We start from the raw sequence: 22,000 nt of genomic DNA on the forward strand, positions 1-22,000 counted from the left end.
GGGCTCGCCGATGGCTCGGCCACATCGTTTATCAGCGGCCCCCACTACGAATTTGCTCTCTGGGCGTTCGTAAGGCTGCAGGGGCGTGCATTAGACTCACAATCCTACGAATAAGCCGCTCTGCAGACCAAATTGGCAGTTGGCCCCCAAATTCCATCTCAGCCGCTATTGCGACCTTTCTGGCCCCCAATTTGATACTCACGGGATATTTTCCACAAAAACCTCCTGCAGAAACCGGGTCTGGGAGGTTCCTGGCGTATGCAAGCGGGGGGCCCGTTGGGTCCGTAATTCCAAGAATAAATGGGTTTGCAGATGTCAGATCGCAGAACTGTCCTTGCGCAGTGGGTCGCTTACTCCTCAGCTCAGCGAAAAAAGGGCATTGATGCAGCATTATTGGTGGGGAGAAGGTGGCTGAATGGCATTTTGGCTTTGGTAGTCAAAATGCCCGTGTAACAAGTGCCTCCTTTTTTCATTTAGCTGCTCTTGTGACACTTGTTTCATCTGATGCAATGCTGACATGGCTGAATGCAATTTGAAGTGGTGCTTTGATGAAATGAAGATGTATCTGAAGAAAGTTGAAAGTCAGGTATTGAAAGGGATAGTGATTGCATATCTCATAGAATGTCCAGAAAGACCTCATCCTCCAAAATGGGTATGTACGCCTTGGATCGACTAGAAACAAAACAGAAAAGACAAGGTGAATCAAAAAGGGAAAATAAGAAAACAAACAAGATCAACAAGAAAAAAAAATAGCCCATCTCCCTGTTCACTCCTCGATGAACGCCAAATACAGAAGAGCAGAAAGAAAAGCATGTCCTCGGATATTCATCATCACGTGTAGTCTTCCACCGTCAATAAAGGTACAGAAAAGAGAAGGAATTAAATGATACCACTGTTAAATTAGTGGTAGCCATTGCTTGTGGTGCGGCCTGCGTAGTGTGCACTTCCACGACTGAAATATGGGTGTTGGCAGGCTTGCTTAGCAGACAGGCGATGGGCTGGGTCGAATTCAAGCAGAGCTTCCAGTAGGTCACTGCCAGCTTCTTCGAGCCCAGGAACCAAAGGCACATTGGGACGAGTCCACTTGGGGAAGGTCGACTTGTAGTCGGGGAATGAAGTGACACCCGGCCAAATCTCTTCGTCGGGAGTGCCGAGGACACTACGGTACGCCGAGGATTAGTGAGATGTATTGATATGAGCTGAGATTGTTAAACATACCGGAAGATTTTAAAAATTTCATCAATCTCTGAGTCACCGGGGAACAATGGTTTGCGTGTGCACATTTCAGCAAAGATTGCGCCGACAGACCACATATCGACACCAGTGGAATACTGGCGTCCACCGAGTAGGATCTCAGGAGAACGGTACCACAGCGTAACAACCTATGCATGATGGTTAATATATATTGAGGTCATAGCGCCAATCTCCTTCATCTCGTTGCTTACCTCGTGGGTATAGGTACGGAGCGGGACACCAAATGCTCGCGCCAGACCAAAATCAGCTAATTTCAGATTCCCTTCCCGGTCGATAAGCAGATTTTGAGGCTTTAAATCCCGGTGTAGAATACGATGACTGTGGCAGTATCTCACACCCTCAACTAGCTGAGCCATGAATTTTTTGACCATATCTTCGCCGAGGCCCAAGTTGGCGCCCATCATAGACCCATCAGGTAAAGCCTTGCCGCGACCACCTTCACTGACTGGTAGAGCTTCCATGTATTTCTTCAAGTCGAGATCCAAAAATTCGAAAACAAGATAGAGCTTGTGACCATCTGCGTGGACAATGTTGAACAATTGGACGATATTCGGGTCATGCATTTCTTTGAGAAGCGAGATCTCGCGAATGGCAGTACTCGGGACACCCTCATCTTCAGCTTCTAGTCGGATTTTCTTCAGGGCAACGATACGGTTTGGATGGCTAAGTTCTCGGGCTTTGTAAACAACTCCGTAGGTACCTGGTTGAAATAATGTGTGTGTAAGTCTTTCTCCTTTCTTGTAATTCTGTATGCCGTTCTTTGCTCCCATCGAACAACGGATGTAAACAATCCTGGGAAACCACTCACCCTCGCCAATTTTCTCGATTTTTTGGTAGTTCTCCATAGTGAATTTGACTTCAAATCCTATGTAGTCCTAAGGATAGTCAGAAACGTGACAGGATCCAGGTGATTTGGCAATGACGCAGTATGTGCACGCAGGAACAGGTGGGAAGAATGGGAATGAATGCAAGGCACATTGGATCAATAGAGCCTGCATCAGTCCAATTTTTCGGCCAATCCTGACAACTGAGGCTTGCGGTAAGAACTTACGGCAAGAAATTAAACTCCAAAACCAGGACAATTGAAGCTGTTTGAAAAAAAAAAGGGAGTCGTCACAAAATCACCAAAATCATCGTTGGTGGGGGAGACTTTTTGTTTTTGTTGATCTCCGCGGCGCGTTGCGAACACGTGCCTCTCCGCCGATCTTTCCGCCCGCCAAAAGTGGAACATTGCACTTTTTTAACCCCCGCGACTTTTTCTTTTCAACGTTTGCACATCTTCACATCTTCATAGCAGTCAAACATGGATCAGATAAAAGGAATTGATCCTCATCATCGTCCTCCAGAACCCATTCGGCAATGTTATAAGAAATATTCAAAACTTCCACTCTCCGAAATTGACAATGATTCGGAGATTCTTGATCTACAAAAAGTAGACCCCGAAACGCAATCACAGCTACCCCACGGCCTCGTTCTCTCTGAGTACATGTCCAGCCAAGATCTTCGATTGGCATTCGATACTTTTATGCAAGGCGATCACAATTCAAGACAGACATCGAAAGAGGATGCTCCTTTGGCAGAGAACATCCCCGTCTATACGCATAATGCTATTTCTGGTCAGCAAAATATAACTAATCTGAACAGGTAATTGTGTTCTATCCTAACCAGCTCGTAGGCCTTTTAATGATTCCTTCCCTATTCCCACCAACTATTCAAACCGAACTTCTTTCTCGCTTACTCCATCGCGATCTCTCTAATCCTACACATAAAACCAATCTACACTTACACTACGATGTCACTTACCCCAGGGGGTCTGAGAATATCGAAAGCCCAAAGTCCTTCTTCTCGGATGACCCAACTCGCTTGATCGAGCCTAAAGACCCCCAAATACACAAGCCATTGGCCATCCAAACCATACTTGAGAAGAAACTTCGTTGGGTTACACTAGGAGGACAATATGACTGGACCGCAAAGGTCTATCCAGAAGAGACCCCGCCACCTTTCCCACAGGATATCGCCGATCTCTTGCGGGCTGCCTTCCCGCAAACCCAAGCTCAGGCGGCTATCTTGAATTTGTATTCGGCAGGAGATACCTTGAGCGCTCATCGGGATGTGAGTGAGGAATGTGATGTTGGGTTGATCAGTGTCAGTTTTGGCTGCGATGGCCTTTTCTTGGTCAGCCACGATGACGGCAATGGATGTGAAGTCATGCGGTTGCGGTCAGGAGATGCAGTTTATATGAATGGAGCTTCCCGGTTCGCCTGGCATGGCGTACCTAAGATATTACCTTCCACCTGTCCGGCCTGGCTGGCAGAGTGGCCTTCAAATGAAGAGGACATTCTAGGTGCTCTCCCCAGCGCCTTTCCATATGTGGAAAGGCTGGATGTCTGGAAAGAGGATCAATTTGAACGTACGGCAAATGACCAATCCCAAAAGAACGGAGGAATAGCAAAGAGCCTCAATATCTAAAGAAAAAAATCTTATCGTCCCCTCATTTTCCCTTCGTCTAATTTGTATTGTCCGGAGCTTGCACTCCGGCTGGGGTTTAAGGCTTGCTTGACGCTGTCGCATTTTTGCCCACCGAGACCTGTCTTTTATTGGGCATGCATTGAATCGGGTACTCAAGAACAGATACTGCAATCACAGCAGAGATTCTTGAACTTGAATTTGAATTCTTTGAAGTGGCGTTGGTGGTAAACACGTAGACGGGGCTGGACAAAACGCCGCCCGAAAACTACATGATTGGGTCCATCTGAGAAGACCAATTGCATGCATAACCGAATACGGGTGCTGAGAATTTTGTACGTAGTACACCACGAAACATCATTCCATATCATTGGGCAGTGTTGAAGCTAGTGGATTATATCTCCGCAATGCTCAATGTGACTCCAACATGCCAAACCCCAACAGCCCCGCTCTCAGTGCCAAACACGACGGAAGACTCAATATAAAAAGTTTACTATTAACAACAACCACATCCCCAAATCAATGACTCACATCTTGTCACAAGAGCAGAATTGGTAAACATGACAGCTGACATCACCTGGCGTGCTAAAGGTGAAGCAAAGCGGCTTGCCATTCTAAATGCTATCCCCGAGAAATGGCGAATCCAAACCCCCATACCTCCCCCTGCTGAACAAGTCGATGTCACTGGAGTTTATATTCAGCAATTCCTGAATAAGCGAGAAATTGAAATTACGGAATCAGATGCAGTAGACATCGTCGCGAAGACTACCTCTGGACTTTGGACTGCAGTTGAAGTCACTGAAGCCTTCTGTCATCGCGCTTCGCTGGCACATCAATTGGTAATAAAATCCTTAGCCGATGGCATGCCAATATTATAACCATTAAGCTCTGACTCGACTGGCAGGTGAACTGCTTACATGAAATCTTCTTCGATGCGGCGATTGAAGATGCAAAAAAGCTTGACGCCTACTTTGCCGAGTATAAGAAACCCGTTGGTCCACTTCATGGTCTCCCTGTATCTCTCAAAGACCAATTTCACGTGAAAGGCGTCGAAACAACCATGGGATACGTCGGCTGGATCGATACATTCGAGGGCCAGAAAGACGATCCACGCCGTGGCGTCGAAGAAAGCGAGCTCGTGAGAGAGTTGCGCGACCTCGGCGCAGTGCTATACTGCAAGACCAGTGTGCCAGCCACCTTGATGTGCGGAGAAACAGTCAACAACATTATCGAGTATACATGGAACCCCAAGAACCGACATCTTTCCAGTGGTGGTAGCAGTGGTGGAGAAGGCGCTCTGATTGCCCTGCGTGGGTCACCTGGCGGATTTGGCACTGATATTGGAGGAAGTATACGAGTTCCCGCTGCATTTAATAATCTATATGGAATTCGACCATCTTCAGGTAGATTACCTTACCAGGGAGCCGCGAATTCAATGGAAGGGCAGAATACAATCATCTCTGTAGTCGGGCCTTTGGCTTCCACAGCACGGTCGTTAACGCTACTTTTTCAAAGCGTTCTGGGCCAACAGCCATGGCTACATGATCCACTGGCCTTGGAGCTGCCATGGAGAGATTCAATGGTGCAGGAGACACTTTCTTTAATTGAAGAATCCAAGAAGGGATCCTCGAAACTATCGTTTGCGATCATGACTTTTGACGGGGCAGGCCGAATTCATCCTCCTATCGCACGCGGCTTGAACATTGTCAAGCAGACATTAAAAAGACTTGGCCACGACATCATTGATTGGAATCCCCCTTCACACGCTACAGCACTCACCTTAGCGGTATCATACCATAAGCAATCCCAGCAGTCCTGAGAGAAAGTAATGCTAACTTTCATTAGGCGAAAGCATACGCCATGGATGGCGGCAATGATGCTAAACACCAATTCGGGCTTTCTGGCGAGATAAAACCACCTCAAGTAATTGTTGGCGGGCCTTCCAGTGGTCCGGAGATGCTCAGTTCACAGATTGCCGCGCTAAATGTATCTAAGAGGGAGTATCAAAAGGAATACATGGACTATTGGAACAGCACCGCCGCATTGACTGGCACTGGACGACCTGTGGATGGGGTTATATGTCCGAATGCTCCTTTCGCTGCTGTCAAACCTGCCGAGTACAACTATATCGGGTACTCTGCCTTTGTGAATGTGCTCGATTATCCTAGCATCACTATCCCGGTCACATTTGCAAACAAGACAGTGGACAGTCTTCCTTCCGATGTGTCTATGGATGAGGCTGAGCCTTATATAGAATGGGACTGTAAGTTTTCAATTCCACATGCAGCTGTATCATTCTGACTGTGCTGTAGACGATGCCGATACTTACCATGGAGCTCCGGTTGGAGTTCAGCTGATTGGACGTCGACTTCAGGAGGAGAAGGTACTGACTTTGGCTGAATATATTGGAGAAGAAGTTGCTCGCCATGATGCATGAATAGGACTTCAGTTCAATGCCAGCCTTGGAAAGGAGCTTCAAGCTGGACCTTCAGAGTACACCCGCCAATGCCCATTGGCGTGTCATTTAGCATTCAATCATTCCGGGCCCTAAAAACCTACTACTCTATTTAGTCTGCAGTATAAAAATACATTTCTTCTATCCTCCACCGGCACTGCCAACTCGGGCAGGAGCTGGAGGATTTTCTGTCATCTGTGAGCTGTGTCGGAAGTAAAGATATCCCAATTCTACCTCAATGTAGGAACTCTGCCCCTGTTGTTGTAATTTAAATAGCTTTTGTTTGTGCTAGTATATAATTATGTGTACATCGTATATCTATGAAAAGCTCAAAGCAATATCCAACATGAATGATCGCCAATTCCAAAAGGCCCTTTGCGTAATAGAGACAGCTGGTTCGTCACAATATATGAAGTTGTAAGATCATTTACCCTCGCGGTCCCGACGGAGGCGTTTGCGATGACGGTGCCGCGAGATTTGAGAGAATAGGTGTAGAGGAAGGCCAAGGTGCAGGGGCAATTGGTTTGGTACCCGCCGAAGGCTCCTGGGCCTGTAGACCTTCAGATCCATTCATGAGCCTTGGACGCTTAGCGCTGCCAGTCGGCGGGCTACGAGGATCGTGGTGTGAAAATGGCGAGGCGTATTGCGTTGAGGACGCAGGTGTCGATGCAGCTCCGGGATCGGGACTCATTGTGACGGCTGACTGCAAGGGACGTAGACGATTCGGATGGTTTGAAGTATCCTCGCCTGGACGAGGAGGGCGGACGTCAGGACTTTGACGATGGGAGTTCCCATCCTGTTCGCCAAATGGACCAGAGGCATTATATCCCACGCCAATCCGACCCATACTCTTATCGTGCATGACAACGCGCTTCCATTTACTGACCACGCTATCATAGTCCCATCTTGACGATTCCGGGCTTATCTGACTCTCCTTCGCATCCAGCTCCCGCGCAACATCCCGCGATAGAGGAAGTGTATCTGGTGGGAACAAGGCAAATTCTCGTGGCCACTGGCATGACCCTAGACGCTCGACCTGCGCGCGGAGTTGATTTGCTTCTTGTTGCACTCGTGCAAGCTGTTCATCCATTGACTTTCGTTTCTCTGCCTCCCGCGCAAATGCGCGGGTGATCTCTAGTTGCCAGACATCACGACGATGCTCGTACGAGTAACTGTTCCAATGACCAAAAGCCAGATCTAGATGGCGTAGGCTCAATTCTTCATGTTGCTGAGCCGTTCGATAGACCATGCTAGGATCAAGTCCTCCACTCAAATGTCGTGGATGGCCAGTAGAGTCCGCAGCAATCTGATCGGACTGCCATTGTCCGATCTTGGAACGAAGAGCCTGTCGCACAATTTCAAGATGTTCGGGTCCAGGGGGGGTCGAGCGGAAACGAAGTTGGAGAGGGAAATGGTTGGGCACTGAAGAGGCTCGGGGGAGGGGGGAGAAGGTATAGGCAAAGCGATGGGAAAGTCTGAGCTTGGACGTCGAAGTCTAACGGAGTGAGACGAGGTCGGAATCGAGAACTAGACACAATTCATGGTTAGATGAGTATCCTCGGTCAAAGATCGAGCAAATATAGCATACGTAGCGGCCTTGATGTTGTCAAGCACCTCGCGGAGAGCCAGCTCCAAGGCTTTCATGGTATCCGGGTTATTAGGTGTCGCACCCCTAGCCGCGTAGTCGGGTAGATGTAGAGACGTCGGCCGCGATTGCGTAGGTGTAACCCGGGGTCCTTCCAAAGCCCGACTGGGATTGGGGTTTGGTATGTCGTTGATGACACCGGTTGCATGCCAAGTTGGGGTGTTGAACATCATGCGCACAGGTGCCTCCCGCGACTTGGTACTCAATTCACCAGTCGCATGGGGTTCTGCTGATCCCTTTTTCTGGGTGGAATCAGGACTACCTTCACGTTTCCCTGATGCAGTACGGGCCTGGCGACGAGTGATACCACTGCGAATGCGCCGGATCTCCTCAACATCATGAATCCCATCCGGCTTCTTCTTGAACAAAAACTGGTCAAGATGTCGGCCCAGCGATGACGATGTAAATGCCTGGTTACAATATTGGCATTTCCGATCTTTTGTCGATTGATTCGCCGATTTAGAGCTGGAATTCTGATTCTCGTCCGCACGCGATTCCTCGGGCGTTTCTCGGGTATCTTCTTCATTCATCGTCGGTGAGGGGGAGGGGAAATTGAGCGAATAAGGAAATAGGAGGGATGAGGTTATATAATTCCAATTATTACTTGCATCACAAAAACGAGGGGCAAGTATATCAGTAAAGCCGGGGGGGTTCTTGGGAGGGGGAGAAGTGAAGCAATGAGAAGATGAGAAGAACAGAAATGGGAGAGACTGCCAAGCTTTGACGCGGAGCTGAAGCGCCCCCAACGAGGCACGAATGCAACGTCATTCGTCTATGAAGGGACTGAACATATTTTATGTGATTATATTAACTAGAATAAATTCCTATAATGAATTAGACGTGAGATATATATATCGCAGAGTAATATTGTACACTATATGATGAGTTAAAAAGGGGGAAGTTTGGGTAATTAGTGAAATAGTTCACTGTGGTTCACTGTATAAAGTATACAGTAGGTACTATATCATATACTATGGATAGTATATCAACTTGAATGCCCTTCGTCGAATTCCCAGTCCATACTTACTTGTTTGTTAGCCTATTAGAACTAGATTATTTAAAGGTTTACACATCTAGATTATCTAACTAATGTTCCACATGACTATAAGATCACTTCTAATTATTGCTGATTCAATAGTAAATGCCCTTCCCATGCAAGCCATATCTGCCCTATGAAGTCTTTCGTCTGCTCAGCCAGCGCTTCAGGTCACGGACTCCATGAAGATATAGCCAAGAGAAGATGAAGACTAACATAAAGTTGAATATCACAAATGCCCAGAAAATCCCCTGCGCGATCGTGAGTAAATTGTAAAACTAACCAACGAAAATCAACTTACATAGTCGCGCCATTTATGAGAGTAAAAAACATTGAAACTAGCTGCCTAAAATGCCAGTGTGTTAGTATTTAGTTGGATCAATTCAAATATCTGGTATAAAGCCGTAGCATTTATTACTCACGAATTTATCTCCAACGGAATATTGGCAAAAAGCACACAGTCCATTGCCGGCTTCTCGGACGTATCCTCCAGACTGCGCAGCATATGATCCAGCATATTGTTCGCACGTCTGACCCCGGTGGTGGGCTAAAGCTAGCCTCTTCACGCTTGACACAGTCGATCGGGATGTTATGCGTAGCTACCCCCAAGAAACCTTCAAGAAGGTAGTGGAACGGGGTAAGCCAGTACATCCAGGATTGCCAGAAATGGGGCAAGGCAACGTAGGGGACAATAACACCACAAAAAGACACAACAAATGTGAAGAATGAAGGTACGAGGAGTGATGCAAATAGCTCATTTGGTGCAAATGCAGCGATGAATTGACCGAAGCCCACATAGTAGCATTCGAATAGCATCAGAAGCATCCAAGTGTATCCGGAACTGAAAGAATCGCGGGGGAACCAGATACCCCAATACCTATAAATAGTTAATTAGGGATTCAACTTATAATAAGATAATGCTTCAACAAACCAGCAATTGAAGTAAATGGAGCCAGCTACAATCGAGTACGGAAGCTCAGGTAGAATCGCACTCACGACAAATGCAATCCAAGAATAAATCTTGGAATTTGCCTCTCGTGACTCGTACAGGCCTCTAAAATGCAGGTAACGTGGCTGTAACTGCTGGATGAGCGGAGGAGATATTGTTAATGTCATGAAAATGGAGAAAAGTCTTGACTGCATATCAATATAACTGTTACCGAGATGCCAGAAAGTGAAGGTGTTGAAAAGACCTGTGAATATATGCAGCATGAATTTTCCCTGTATAGCAGTGCGTCCAAGCTCAGTCAGCATTTGCATTTTTTTCCCTTTAAAAAATAGTATCAAAGTAGCAGTATTGACATACCAGAACATAGTCGGGAAGTCTCCAGTAAGCCACAAAGGCACGTCTCGTCACGGCCATTATCTGGGCATATAGAGGCATGGCATATTCTCGATTATCACTTGTGCTTCCGTCATCTTGCGTATCTCGGCGTGAAGTGATGATCTTTTCTATATCTTCAGATAACTGTTTGGACTCGGGTGAATTGGCCCAAACATCACCCCAATCCTGGCCCTTGTAATCTGGGTTTCCCGCGCCGATAACTTCAAGCATATACTAAAAAATATTATACAGGTTAGATATTATATGGCGACAAAATGGAATACAGACACATACCTCGGCAGGATTCGCATTTGGTGAGCATTTTTTGCCTCCATTACGTTCGAAATAGTCGATAAGCGTTTTTGAGTCTGATCCAAGAGCTCCATTATATACGACTCGTCCTCCACTTTGAAGCAGGAGAAGTTCATCAAATTGCTCGAACAAAACAGCCGATGGTTGATGGATTGTGCAAAGGACAGCTTGACCTGCATCTGCCAGTCTTCGTAAGAAGCGGATGATATTGAAAGCAGCCAAGGAGTCTAGTCCCGAAGTTGGCTCGTCTAAGAAAAGCAGTAGCTCCGGCTTGCTGGCCAACTCAACTGCAATGGTCAGTCTCTTTCTCTGCTCTTGATTCAGGCCCGAGCCGGTAGATCCAACGGTAGCACCGGCGATAGATCGCATTTCCAGTAAGTCGATAACTTTCTCACAATAGTCGTATTTCTCCTGAATTGGGACTTCCTTGGGTTGACGTAAGAGCGCTGAGAATCGTAAAGATTCACGGACTGTGGCTGTTGGCTCGTGTATATCCATTTGCTCAGCGAATCCTGTTGCCCTCTGAAAACTTTTAGGAAGTGGCCTGCGATAATTAGATACGGCTTAGATATTTCTGAGAGATTTTCTTCTTACTTTCCATCGACCAAGAATGCACCTGTCACAACTCCAAAATTGATACGCTGAGCAAGTGCGTTTAGGAGAGTAGTTTTTCTGGAAACCCGTCAGTTCTAGTGAATTAAGGTGCTCTCAAAACAACTATATCACATACCCTGCACCAGATGCACCCATCATTGCAGTAAGTCTACCTGGCTTGACATAGCCATGGACTCCCTGGAGCAGCTTTCGCGGTCCACCTTTGTATGGTATGGTATAATTGACGTCTTGCCAAGTGAAAATGGAAGTGTTCTTCGCGATATCGTGAACCTTCTCTCCATTCTCATCATTTTCAAGGCCAGGCGACGATGGCTCCATTGCCACGGACTCTTCGTCCCTTGGTGGCCGCTTATGTTCAATCGCTTGTTCTACTGCCTTCGGAACCTCACCTCGTTTGAAGACAGTCACGGAACTTCCTCCCTTGTTCGGCTTTTGAATCTCCATTCCAAGCATAGTTAGAAAAACGAAAAACAGAAACCAGCCCACTATAATACCAAAATTACGCCAAAGATGTGATCGGGAATATGTGTAAGCCGTCAGGATATAATCGGCTCCACTGACTATGAGGCTGTCTGGCGTGCTTCCTTGGATGGCACAGCTCTGATGGGAATCGGATGCGTTGGGTCCATTGGGAACAACATATGGCGGTTCGCATTTGATATCGAGACCGGTGAATTCGTTAGCCATTAGTGCTTCGAAGGCATATTGTACCGGATTAATCCAAATGAGCCATTTCAGCCATGGGTGCATCTTCCATGGTGGGATAAGATATCCTAATCGTAAGGTGTTAGGTATTGTTGGCAATACTGCGCCTTGAGGTATAGATTGGCATACCTGTGTACACCACTAGTGCTTGGATCGCTACACCCGTGAGGCGAGTGGCTGAAATATTGTTATTGTTTGGTTTCTGAGGAAAATAACTGAAGTTCAAGGTACTTACCAACATCAAGCGAAGCACACAATGCTCCGAGTGCCCGGAAGAAAGAGTACATCGTCATAGTCAGCATGAAAATGATTAGAAGGCTGATAAAAAATTGCGAGGGTGTTCGAGAAAGATTTGCCATGCTAGGAAAATTATGAGCGTGATTATCGGTATAATTTTGAGACGAATACAGGGTTGAACTCACAAATATACAATCAGGTTAAACAGCACTACTTGGATGAAGACCAATGGGACGTCCACCACGACTTGTGCTAGTGCGTATGCTGCTGGACGGTAGAAAGAACTGTCCCAAATTAGGCGTTTGTTAAAAATTACCTCAGTAGGATATGATCACACTCACAAGCTCTTGTGCTTCATTAATATAGGCCTGCTTTCAAATGCAGCAGTGAGTTCCGCCAAGGCAAGGAGAGAGTTGAACAGGAGAACGAAGAACATCACACCACCCCGTGTGAATACACCGCCGCTTGAAAATGTTAGTTTTCATTAGCGCTTCTATTCTTTGTCTTCTTATCTAATTACGAACCTTGAATCCGGAAGATTGTAAAACAGACTTCCAATGATCAGAGCCTGGAAAACGATGATTCCCCACTTGCCTATCAGCGCAGCTCGGTCTCCAAACATGACCAGAAACTGTCTATGCGTAAGAATCATCACTTGCTTCAAAAACGGGACAGTGTAGTTCTTGGTTGTGATCTGGGCTCTAGCGGCCTCTCTCCCGCTCTCGGTATCTCTCAACTCAGTTTCAAATTCTTCAATATCGTCTCTGACGGATTTCGACACATTGCATTGGCTATAGGCTGCTTGAAATTCTTCTGCGGTGCGAGGAATTCTATCTTCCCAACCAGGTTTGATACGTCTTGCATTCGGATCACTAACAGACGTCAAGAAATCAGGAGTTGTCCATCGCGGTGGACATTCGAACCCTAGATTCTCAAAATAGGACTTGGCATCTTCAGTTCGACCAAAGAAAGCGCATTTTCCATCTTCTATGAGTATAACTTTGTCGAAGAGATTGAATAGATTTTCAGAGGCTTGATATAAGGCGACAAGTGTCGAGACATTTGCGGTATTGGTCAAGCTTCTCAAACTTTGGACGTACTCTAGCGCGGTGCTAGCATCTAAGCCTCGTGTTGAATTGTCCCAGCATTGAGTGCTCGCTTTCGTAACCATGGCTTCCCCAATGGACACTCTCTTCTTCTCTCTAAAGCCAAGGTTATTGATTAGAAAAGTAATCAAGATGAACCAAGCGTGTTTACTAACCCTCCGGATATTCCACGAATAAGTTCGTTGCCGATTCGCGTTCCCAGCGCATGCTCAATCCAAAACAGCTTCGCGATGGCCGATAGAAAAGTCTGCTGATATTCTTTTCGACTCTCTCCGGGAATTCGAGAAGATTTATCGGGCGTGCGGGATTTCAGTGCAAAGAGGAGTGTATCACGCACAGTCAATGTGGCATAATGCAGATCGTCCTCTGGGTTGTATAGAACTTTTAACTGTGTCAATATCGAAGCAATGGGCCATCAGGAGATGTCATCGTTCAAGCCTACCTTCTGACCTATATTTCTTCGCCATTGATGCTGAATCTGTTCCTCCATATCGCACATCGCCTTCAATACTCTCGTACCCGGACCTTTGATTGCCGATTACCTTAAGAAATGTAGAGCATCCGGACCCTGGGCGGCCAAGAACAAGAAGCATTTCACCAGGGCGAACACAACCCTTCAGAATTGAGTGTTAAACATGTTTGAACCATCCAAGGCTAGAAGCTTACCGTGAAGTCATTCAAAATTGTTCGAGTCTCCGACTTTCCAACCCCCGTGCCTTTTTTCCCTCGTGTCAGTAAACCTTTGATGAGCCGTGGAATGCCGAGAAAGATATCGCCAGTCGTAGGCTGAAGGGCGGCCCCAAGTCCAAGACCTTTTACGGAGAGGTTTTTCCATACTACCCCGACATGTCTTGTCTTCTCTTCTTCGGAATTTGCTTTGCGCTCATGTCCGAACATCCGTGATATTAATCTCTCAATCTGAGCCCATTCATCGCCCTCATGGCCGGATGCGTGACTTTTCCGACGAGATAATGTGCGTGTGGTATTTTGCTCAGTTAACGGAGTGCCTTCCTCGGTTTCGTTGTTGTTCCCAGAGTTCGCAGTCGAGATTGGCAGAAAGCTATCTTGCTTTTCTAACCTCGAAGAAGCACTTGTGCTTCCGGATGTCCTCTCTCTTGAGCTGTCTCGTGCCTGTGTTTCAGAATTATACAGGTCATCCTGGGGATGGCTCTGCGCCATCTTCGCGATTTCAGGAAAGGAGGCTTTGTCCTTCTATGTTCGTTTTTGTCATGGGATGATTGAGAAAGGACGTTTTCTTTAGAAGATGACTTGTGGAACTTCGTTGACAAATCTCCCAAATTACGCCATGCAGTTTTTAAAAAATTTGCGACAGCACAGCTTATTGTCCATTATAAGAAACTAGAAATCTCGTAATAACGCTTAGTCGCTGCGAATGTAGTCATTACGTCAAATCTCATCGTCAGGAACTTTTATGGTACTCGGTCTCGGAAAGTCGACAATCTCCGTTCAGCATTCGAATAAAGACCGACAATCTCCGGTGCAAAATACCAGGTGGCACGCATAATGAAAGAATCGGCCACTAAATTCCCGATTACGTGGGCTGCATTGCCTCATACGAGATGTACAACCATGTGGGATGCGTGAATCCACCCCAGATTTCAGGATCCTCGGGTGGAGAACTTGGTTGATGTGCGATCATGAAGTCATTGATCTCCGAACCCTCCGCAGTGGTCTAGGCCAGATATCATGAATAAATCGCATCTTTTCGAGCTTATAACGATATTTAACTTGTTCTTTCATGGAGCTTTATCGCTTTCTATCATTCCATCTTTGCTTTTGCGATCGTTCATCCTTAACCTTTGTAAGGACTTGATACCAGAGACGACAATAATCAAATTCCCTTTATAAAGAGACTTTATTGTTAGGCGTAGCTTGGTATCGAGTTGTCTCTGCCGATGCTAGAGGGAATTTACCTGAATTGAATAGTTACTTCAAGGGCTACCACATAATGTGTACAGTACTTAGGGAATAGATATCTGGTACCAGCAGGTTATGAAAACGTGCCCACGCGCTTAGTAGCAACTAATATTTCTATGCAGTGACTTTCTTATGGTGCCTGGTAAACCTCAAGATTAAATATGAAATAGGTGTCAAATATTGATAGGTATTGATTTCATTATTTTCCGTCTACTAGTATACTAAATCCGTGAAGTATAAACGAGGATCGAACTATGCCAAAACGGGAAATCCCAAGGTTCCCAGAAGAGAACCGCGATGGATTATTCGCATCATTCATAGATAATGCTTTATTCTGTAGAAGCCAAGAAGAAGAAAATTTTGTGGATAGGATATTAGGAGTAACAGGCAAAAATACAACCTCTTCGGTAGCGTTCTTTCCCAACTTAAGACAATAATATTTGTGTTTTGATCAGTAACAATGGTGCTTCCACTTCAAAGAGCCTGGGTCAAATTTGTGGGACCTCACAGCAATAACAAGGGCAAATCTCCATGCAGCACGCAGATTCGCGATTTATCCATGAGCTCCTTCGAGTCAATAAGTCCCATCCTTACTCGCCCCGAATTAGAATATCAAATTTTGGGACTTTGGAAAAGGGTTTGGCTGGGACTCTATGAGATTGATATCGAAGAATCACGATTCCATTCTGATCGCCTAAGGACGCTATACTATGGAGCAGGTTTCTTACGATGGCATGACTCCTACAAGGAACTCCATAATCTTTTGTCTCGTCACTTCAACCGTTCTCTTCTGCAATGGAACAACGGTATCGCGTCGCTGAAGTTATCTGATTCTCTATCCATCTTCACTTTGCATGCTATTTACGAAGTCCTAGTGGGGTATGAAAGTGAAATTCGACATCTTCAACAGCTCTACTCCTTGCTACAAAGGCGACAGCTCAATTTAGATGGACTTTATAGCGCCAGAAGATCACCCTCTCAAATGCAGCTTTTGAAGAATGAGTTCAATCGAATAGCACTACCTATGGTGGAAGCGATTACTGTGTGTGATTGTCGAATGAATGCATTGAATGATTATCTTCGGGAGGAGCTTAATAACGAGAAGCAGGATGGAAGTTCAGTGAAGGCTGAATATGCTTACTTCATGGCATTTCCAGAACGAAGAAGAGGTGGATTCAGTGGGCCCAGTAGGTAGTTGATCAGTACTACCCATACTGCAATCATGTAGCACATGATTGCTTACGATCTTAAAACACTATTACCCTTGCTCATAATATTTTATTTTATTTTTGTTTTTGTTTATTGCACGTAATCAAGAGATTCCACCTCAATTTGTATCCACATTCGTAGGCAGATTTTACCATCTTCTTTTATCCTTCTCATGATGAGAAGGTCTTCGGCTTCTACGTAAAGCCTTCGATAACAATCATCATCTAGTTACATGGTCTAAATGTACTTTTAGAATGGGGTACATACGTGACTCGTCTTGCATTGATTTCTTTGCTTATACGCATGAAGATAAATCAGACATGATGCTTTGATTAGTTTGCAATCCACGACACATGGCGTCCGCCATATCAAAATAGTCCTAAAACGGCAAAGTCGATTCTAAACGTTCCAAAACGAGATGCGGCCTTCCAATCATCAATTCTTAGAGTTTTACCGGCTTAATGACTTTTACTCTTTCCTCTCATCCTTCTTCCTTCCTACACTCTTCTCATAAGCACCCCAATCACTTAACTCTCACGTTTTTCATTCCCAATAACATTATACCCTCTCAATATGACTTCAACAATCCAAACAATAAATCAGCTCGAGTTTGAGGGCATCGAACTAACTGATATGCGCCCTCTTACGTTATCTGATAGTGATGACTTACCATTTTCGTCTATAGATCGCAGGATTCACCACTGGCGCAGCCCATCAGGTGCAAATGGGATGGTTGCCAGTATTCCGGCACGTTCAAACAAGTCTTTATTAATTCGCCATCTCAAAAATGTTCACGTCTCGCCTGGTGCTCACCCATGTTGCGTCCCCAGTTGTGATAAGGTTTGCAATCGCGCGGATAACCTTGCGCAACACATGAAAAATGTCCACAGTTAGGACAAGCTATATGCAACAAGGGTTCAAGATTATTATTCTGGTTTACTAAAAGCTGCTTCTCTGGTGTTGTGCTTTTGTTTGATTTTATAATGTAACGTATGCTCATGGAATCAACACATGTGCTCAGTGGTCCGTGGTAGGTTCACCAAGCCCGCAAGCCCATATCCTCTATCCTCTAAAGCAATAACCATGGCTGAATGGATACAGCATCTTCTAAATTGTTCATTGTATACCTCGAAATATAAACTTTTGATATTCAACGGCCACGGAGGGCAAAATTGCTTCAGAGTTATGTAAAGTCACAACAAATGTTCTTCAATGAGAAGCCTTAAACTGATATTGTGTACTGCTGTCGGATTCAACTTGGGAAGTCAATCCGGGGAACATGATGGGTTGATGTCAGAAGCGTGTCTAGAAATTGACAAAAGCATTTCACACTGACTAAGGGAAAGGACTATTGTTAGTTCCACCAGCATGTTCACTGATTGCACCTTAGTCTGAATACCTTACAAGAACCGAATTTGACGAGTACTAAAGTATGGGTATACTATGCGTATCCTCGTTCGTTGGATTGAAAGATCATTAGGTAATGAGACAACCACGCAGAATGGAAACATCGGGCGCTATGTTTGCTTCATGAGATCAAAGCGGGACTGTTTTTCCAACAGATCATCCAATATGGTCTAGTGGTCCACCTTCCGATATGGTGTAGTGGCTAACATCGCCGTCTCTCACACGGCAGCCGGGGGGTTCGATTCCCCCTATCGGAGTCTCTTTTTCTTTTTCTTCTTTTACTTTGGACATCTCGAATTTGATGCTAAAGCAGTAGTCGTCGACTTTTGTTGATTTCATATATTGATTTTTGCTCACAATTGACGTTGAAATTTCTTACATATAATAGCGGCGGACTGTGCAGTCTGTGTCCACGGGCCGCGGTGCATCGAACTTTGAGCGACAATTAGCCTCCAACTGGACTACCGTTACCTAACGTATATGTAGATAGATATATATATATATATATATATATATATAACCACTATTCATGGCTGAGTATCGGAGGCCATCAGCCGCAGCTTGACTGCTTGCTAGCATAGGGCTAATTACGTTTAATCTACTAATTCCGAGGTTTTCATCCCTGGACCACAAAACAGACCCAAGGGTCTACTCAAGGGCTTGAGTCAATCAATACAGTTATGATCCCGGATACTAGCTAAACTAAGACCGTGGCAGCAGCAGCAGCAGCAGCAAGGAATCTCGGGCTTATGATTCACAATTCTTATGTACTGATGCAAAACTAGCGTGTCGCCCCAGAATTAAACTAATCACCAACAATTTTCAGCAGTGATCAATATACCTCCGTGCATATAGACTGAATGCTGCCCAGGTGCTTGAAAGTGACGATGGCTTTCCATAATTTGAATAGCGAAGCTGAGGTAAGATATACAATGGAAAATATCCGAGAGAACGAGAAAACAATAGGATGATGAGAGCCTCGTAGTATTCAAGTAGAAGTAAATAGAAGCTTAAGCAGACCACAGCCCTGTTTTAAGATGAGTGGCAGATAATCTTAAAATTTACCTGTTCGTGGAGTGTAATGATGTCAAAATTTATGCGTATTATGCCTTAAGTGAGCAAATGCTGTAATATACAAGAATCCACCACGTCCCTTTTCGAACGCTTTTCTGCAGGACGAGCAAAGGAAGTTCTTTTGGTGAGACTATTCAGTCTCTGAACGAAAAGAAAGCATGCACCAGTCTCGGAAACCAGCCATAGATCGAGCCCGCTGTCCACAAGAATACAATGCTCCGAAAAAACAGACCGGCGGTATCAAAAATAAAAAAGGCGTGTAAATAAAAAAGGAACCTCTATGCGATGTCGTTTAAGAATGATGACCCAGACCAAACACCTGAGAAGAGAGACTCAAAATGGGGATGTGTCGATGTGTTGTTTTATGAGAACAGAGGAGAAAGGCAGCATATATGCGCCACCGGAATATCAAGTCAATCGCGCGAGCGTCATTTTAGATGGGGATATTTAAGCGAGAGCCTTCTGTTCGGAGGGAGGAGGGGGAGGGAGCTAGATTGAAATCGTCGTTAGTTGATGTTCACAAGATGTAGCATAACGCCTTCATCTTTCCTTGGGGTAAATCATACCTCCAGCTTTGTGTTGTCGGCCATCATTCTCTGGAAACCGATACCAACACCCTCAATGACAGCCAGGAAGACAGCGCACATGATGGCGGAGTTACGGGCAGCCTTAACACCACCACGAACAGCCAAAGAGCCACCAGTGAAGAAACCAGCGATGATCGCGTTCCAAGGATCCTCCTTCTTGCGAAGGCCCTTAATAGCGCAGTCGTAAGTTGAGAACAAACCACCCTTCAAGTCAGAAAAGCGTTAGCGAAATGGACACGCATCGATAGAGTTGAGACGACTGTTGCACATACCCAAACACCGAAGTTACCACCGAGGACGGGGGCGCGCGCCTTGATGGCGGTGATGGCACCTATCCGACGCTCACCGTAGGGGCTGTTGCGGAAACCCTTGACACCATGCCAGACAGCACCACCGATAGCCTGGAGGAAAAGAATCAGAATCAACTGTTGCTTGGAATGAAAGTCGCCTCGACGGAGTTCAAAATCGGAGTCGAGGTCGGGATCGAAAGGAGACGTACACCCATGCAGAAAGCACCACCGAAATCGCTGAGCGCGACCCAGGGGCAGGGATCTCTGGAGTGATCCATAATGTATGTGTGTGTGTATGTATATGGCGTAAAGATCGAAGTGAGGGAAAGGTCGGAGATGGAAAGTGGAGGTTGAAAGGACGAGAGCTTCTTAGGGAGTGGATTTCAATGGAGAAAGGTTGGAATACGTCGAAATGATAAGACTTGACTTTTCACGTCACGTGCACAGCAAGCCGCGCCACCCGGCGAGATCGCCCGATGTTCACCTTTTCGCTGCACGAAAAGTACAGGAAAAAATCCCGGGGTTGCATATTTTCTGCGTGGCAGTGCCGCCAGTGACTAGTAGAGTTTTCATTTTGACTTTACTTGTGGATGATTTTTTTTTCCAACCATTAAAATGATTTTTAGCAGGGTATCATATATTCTTGAAGGCTTTCACTAACTACTAAAGAATTGACCGGCGACCGCGGGCGGGGGGCCTCCACTATTTACTTTCCCCAGGTTTTGCCATTTTGTTCCGATCCTTATTTATTATTAGGATGGTAAATTCCATATAAAATCCAATGCACCTCCTTCACACATCGGGAACTGTCCTCCATTGCTCATACCAAATGGTGCCATAGATGGGTCGAATGGTAGTGATAACCAATCATCCGCAATCTCGTTGATCGAGGGCATGAAACCTAGATCGGTGGACGCTAGATCTTGTGACATGGGAGTACCGAGAGTATGTGATCGATCCCCATTTTCTGGCCAAGGTGGAGGACCCATTGAGGATCGTCGAGTTGTACCACGACTGTTTTTCGCGTTTTTAGAGGACGCGAGAAGATTTCGTCGTAGGCGTGATACATGCATGTCCAACAGCGTAGCGTAACGGGTACTAAGATGAACATCATCTAGCGCATTGGATTTCAACGCGCTGATGCTTCGTTCTAATATCTCCAGTGACTCTTGGAGAACCGTTTGCCGGGTACCCAAACTAAGTGCTTTCATAAGGAAGATAGATGCACTGGTAATGCGGAGAACAATGCGAACGGGCGAGAATCGCAGCGCGCCCACTTCCGCAAGATGAACGACTTTTTGGAGTATCTTGCAACAGCCATCAATCACTTCTTGGATATATTCGTAGTCGGTTGGGTCGATGGTCATCGGCCGCATATCTTCAAAGTTATTGGGGCCTGTATCTGCTAGCACCCGCTCGACCACAGCTTGCATTCCCACGGAATGAGTATATACTCTGACAAAATGGTATTCGATGAATAAATCATTATAGAAGGCTTTGTCAAGCACCTCGGGTTGCAGATATTTATCTTTCCATTGATTGAGCAATGGGCGGAAATGCTCGAGGAGTCCAATGTAACGGCCACTGTGTAGTTGCTGGCGAGCGAATTTGGCAGATGGGAAAAACATATCTGTCACCGATTGAGCCAGCTTCGTTAGTTCAATCCAGGAGTCCATAAACATCAACCAGGTGTTTCCTGGCTGACTGAGCCCCCGAGGTTTTCTTCCACCGAGAACAGCGTGATTGAGCGACTGTGGAATAGGTGACACGCATCCTATCCGCCAGGCAAGCTGGTTGATGTAAACATAGAGCAGACGTTGAACTCGTTGTCTACGGAGAGCCATCTGTTCTTTCCACTCTGGTTCTTCATCCGGTGAATCGGCTTCTTCGGTTTCGAAAATACCCAACTCGTGAGCAAGTGAAAGGGCACACCCAAGAAGCATCCATGACATTTGATCCGATCGTCTCGATGGTTCAATCATATCTTCCAGCCACCTATTAGCCGAAATATCTTCTGATTCTGTGTTTTCGGCGGGATTTGATGCAGTGGGAATTAGATCATCATCCCACCCATCTGTCTCTGGAGGGAAATGTAGGGAGCGAGGATGCCATTCTGCCATGATAAGCAGTGCTTCCACAGTCCCTAAGCTCCTGATTTTGGACTTTGTAGATTTCTCTTGTCCAAAGATCAATCGCATTGTCAGCTGTTGGCAATGCTGCCATAGACGGTGATGAATAAAGAAGTTTCGAGATTCGCCGCCTGGCCCTGGGAGAATATGGTAACGAGACGAGACCATGAGGATGGTGCAGCAAAGGACCGGTTCACGAGAAATAAGCCAG

General features: G+C 45.8%; 8 protein-coding genes across 8 annotated transcripts; 3 read left to right on the forward strand and 5 right to left on the reverse strand.

Moving 5' to 3' along the window:
* Window positions 1–900: 900 nt before the first annotated feature.
* On the reverse strand, window positions 901–2,099 carry nimX (cyclin-dependent serine/threonine-protein kinase CDC28; the record flags this gene model as incomplete). Its single annotated transcript, XM_056648999.1, has 4 exons — window positions 901–1,159; window positions 1,219–1,382; window positions 1,446–1,954; window positions 2,063–2,099. 4 exons carry the CDS (start codon window positions 2,097–2,099, stop codon window positions 901–903), a joined length of 969 nt encoding a protein of 322 aa, XP_056496130.1.
* A 458-nt stretch (window positions 2,100–2,557) lies between these two features.
* Window positions 2,558–3,723, forward strand: alkB (oxidoreductase, 2OG-Fe(II) oxygenase family; the record flags this gene model as incomplete). Its single annotated transcript, XM_056649000.1, has 2 exons — window positions 2,558–2,870; window positions 2,930–3,723. The coding sequence occupies 2 exons, from the start codon at window positions 2,558–2,560 to the stop codon at window positions 3,721–3,723; spliced, it is 1,107 nt and encodes a 368-aa protein (XP_056496131.1).
* Window positions 3,724–4,280: 557 nt separating this feature from the next.
* Window positions 4,281–6,157, forward strand: gmdA (putative general amidase GmdA; the record flags this gene model as incomplete). The annotated part of the gene is made up of 4 exons (XM_056649001.1): window positions 4,281–4,559; window positions 4,625–5,506; window positions 5,566–5,983; window positions 6,033–6,157. The coding sequence occupies 4 exons, from the start codon at window positions 4,281–4,283 to the stop codon at window positions 6,155–6,157; spliced, it is 1,704 nt and encodes a 567-aa protein (XP_056496132.1).
* Window positions 6,158–6,602: 445 nt separating this feature from the next.
* N7469_010097 (uncharacterized protein) lies at window positions 6,603–8,350 on the reverse strand (the record flags this gene model as incomplete). Its single annotated transcript, XM_056649002.1, has 2 exons — window positions 6,603–7,650; window positions 7,764–8,350. The coding sequence occupies 2 exons, from the start codon at window positions 8,348–8,350 to the stop codon at window positions 6,603–6,605; spliced, it is 1,635 nt and encodes a 544-aa protein (XP_056496133.1).
* A 640-nt stretch (window positions 8,351–8,990) lies between these two features.
* N7469_010098 (putative ABC transporter) lies at window positions 8,991–14,334 on the reverse strand (the record flags this gene model as incomplete). Its single annotated transcript, XM_056649003.1, has 17 exons — window positions 8,991–9,107; window positions 9,158–9,202; window positions 9,279–9,350; window positions 9,385–9,733; window positions 9,788–10,077; window positions 10,163–10,414; window positions 10,475–11,036; window positions 11,087–11,164; window positions 11,223–11,880; window positions 11,942–11,989; window positions 12,048–12,172; window positions 12,235–12,333; window positions 12,391–12,513; window positions 12,574–13,251; window positions 13,311–13,536; window positions 13,598–13,769; window positions 13,822–14,334. The coding sequence occupies 17 exons, from the start codon at window positions 14,332–14,334 to the stop codon at window positions 8,991–8,993; spliced, it is 4,407 nt and encodes a 1,468-aa protein (XP_056496134.1).
* A 1,219-nt stretch (window positions 14,335–15,553) lies between these two features.
* On the forward strand, window positions 15,554–16,288 carry N7469_010099 (uncharacterized protein; the record flags this gene model as incomplete). Its single annotated transcript, XM_056649004.1, has 1 exon — window positions 15,554–16,288. The coding sequence occupies one exon, from the start codon at window positions 15,554–15,556 to the stop codon at window positions 16,286–16,288; it is 735 nt and encodes a 244-aa protein (XP_056496135.1).
* A 2,942-nt stretch (window positions 16,289–19,230) lies between these two features.
* On the reverse strand, window positions 19,231–19,969 carry N7469_010100 (protein transporter TIM17; the record flags this gene model as incomplete). The annotated part of the gene is made up of 4 exons (XM_056649005.1): window positions 19,870–19,969; window positions 19,643–19,771; window positions 19,350–19,574; window positions 19,231–19,272 (listed from the first exon to the last, which is right to left on the reverse strand). The coding sequence occupies exons 1-4, from the start codon at window positions 19,936–19,938 to the stop codon at window positions 19,231–19,233; spliced, it is 465 nt and encodes a 154-aa protein (XP_056496136.1). The 5' UTR covers window positions 19,939–19,969.
* A 443-nt stretch (window positions 19,970–20,412) lies between these two features.
* N7469_010101 (fungal specific transcription factor domain-containing protein) lies at window positions 20,413–21,957 on the reverse strand (the record flags this gene model as incomplete). The annotated part of the gene is made up of 1 exon (XM_056649006.1): window positions 20,413–21,957. The coding sequence occupies one exon, from the start codon at window positions 21,955–21,957 to the stop codon at window positions 20,413–20,415; it is 1,545 nt and encodes a 514-aa protein (XP_056496137.1).
* Between the last annotated feature and the right edge of the window lie 43 nt (window positions 21,958–22,000).

This window comes from Penicillium citrinum (assembly GCF_028827155.1).
Source record: "Penicillium citrinum strain IBT 23319 chromosome Unknown utg000009l:1.0-4274883.0:1.0-4276374.0, whole genome shotgun sequence".
NCBI classification, from domain to species: Eukaryota; Fungi; Ascomycota; class Eurotiomycetes; order Eurotiales; family Aspergillaceae; genus Penicillium; species Penicillium citrinum.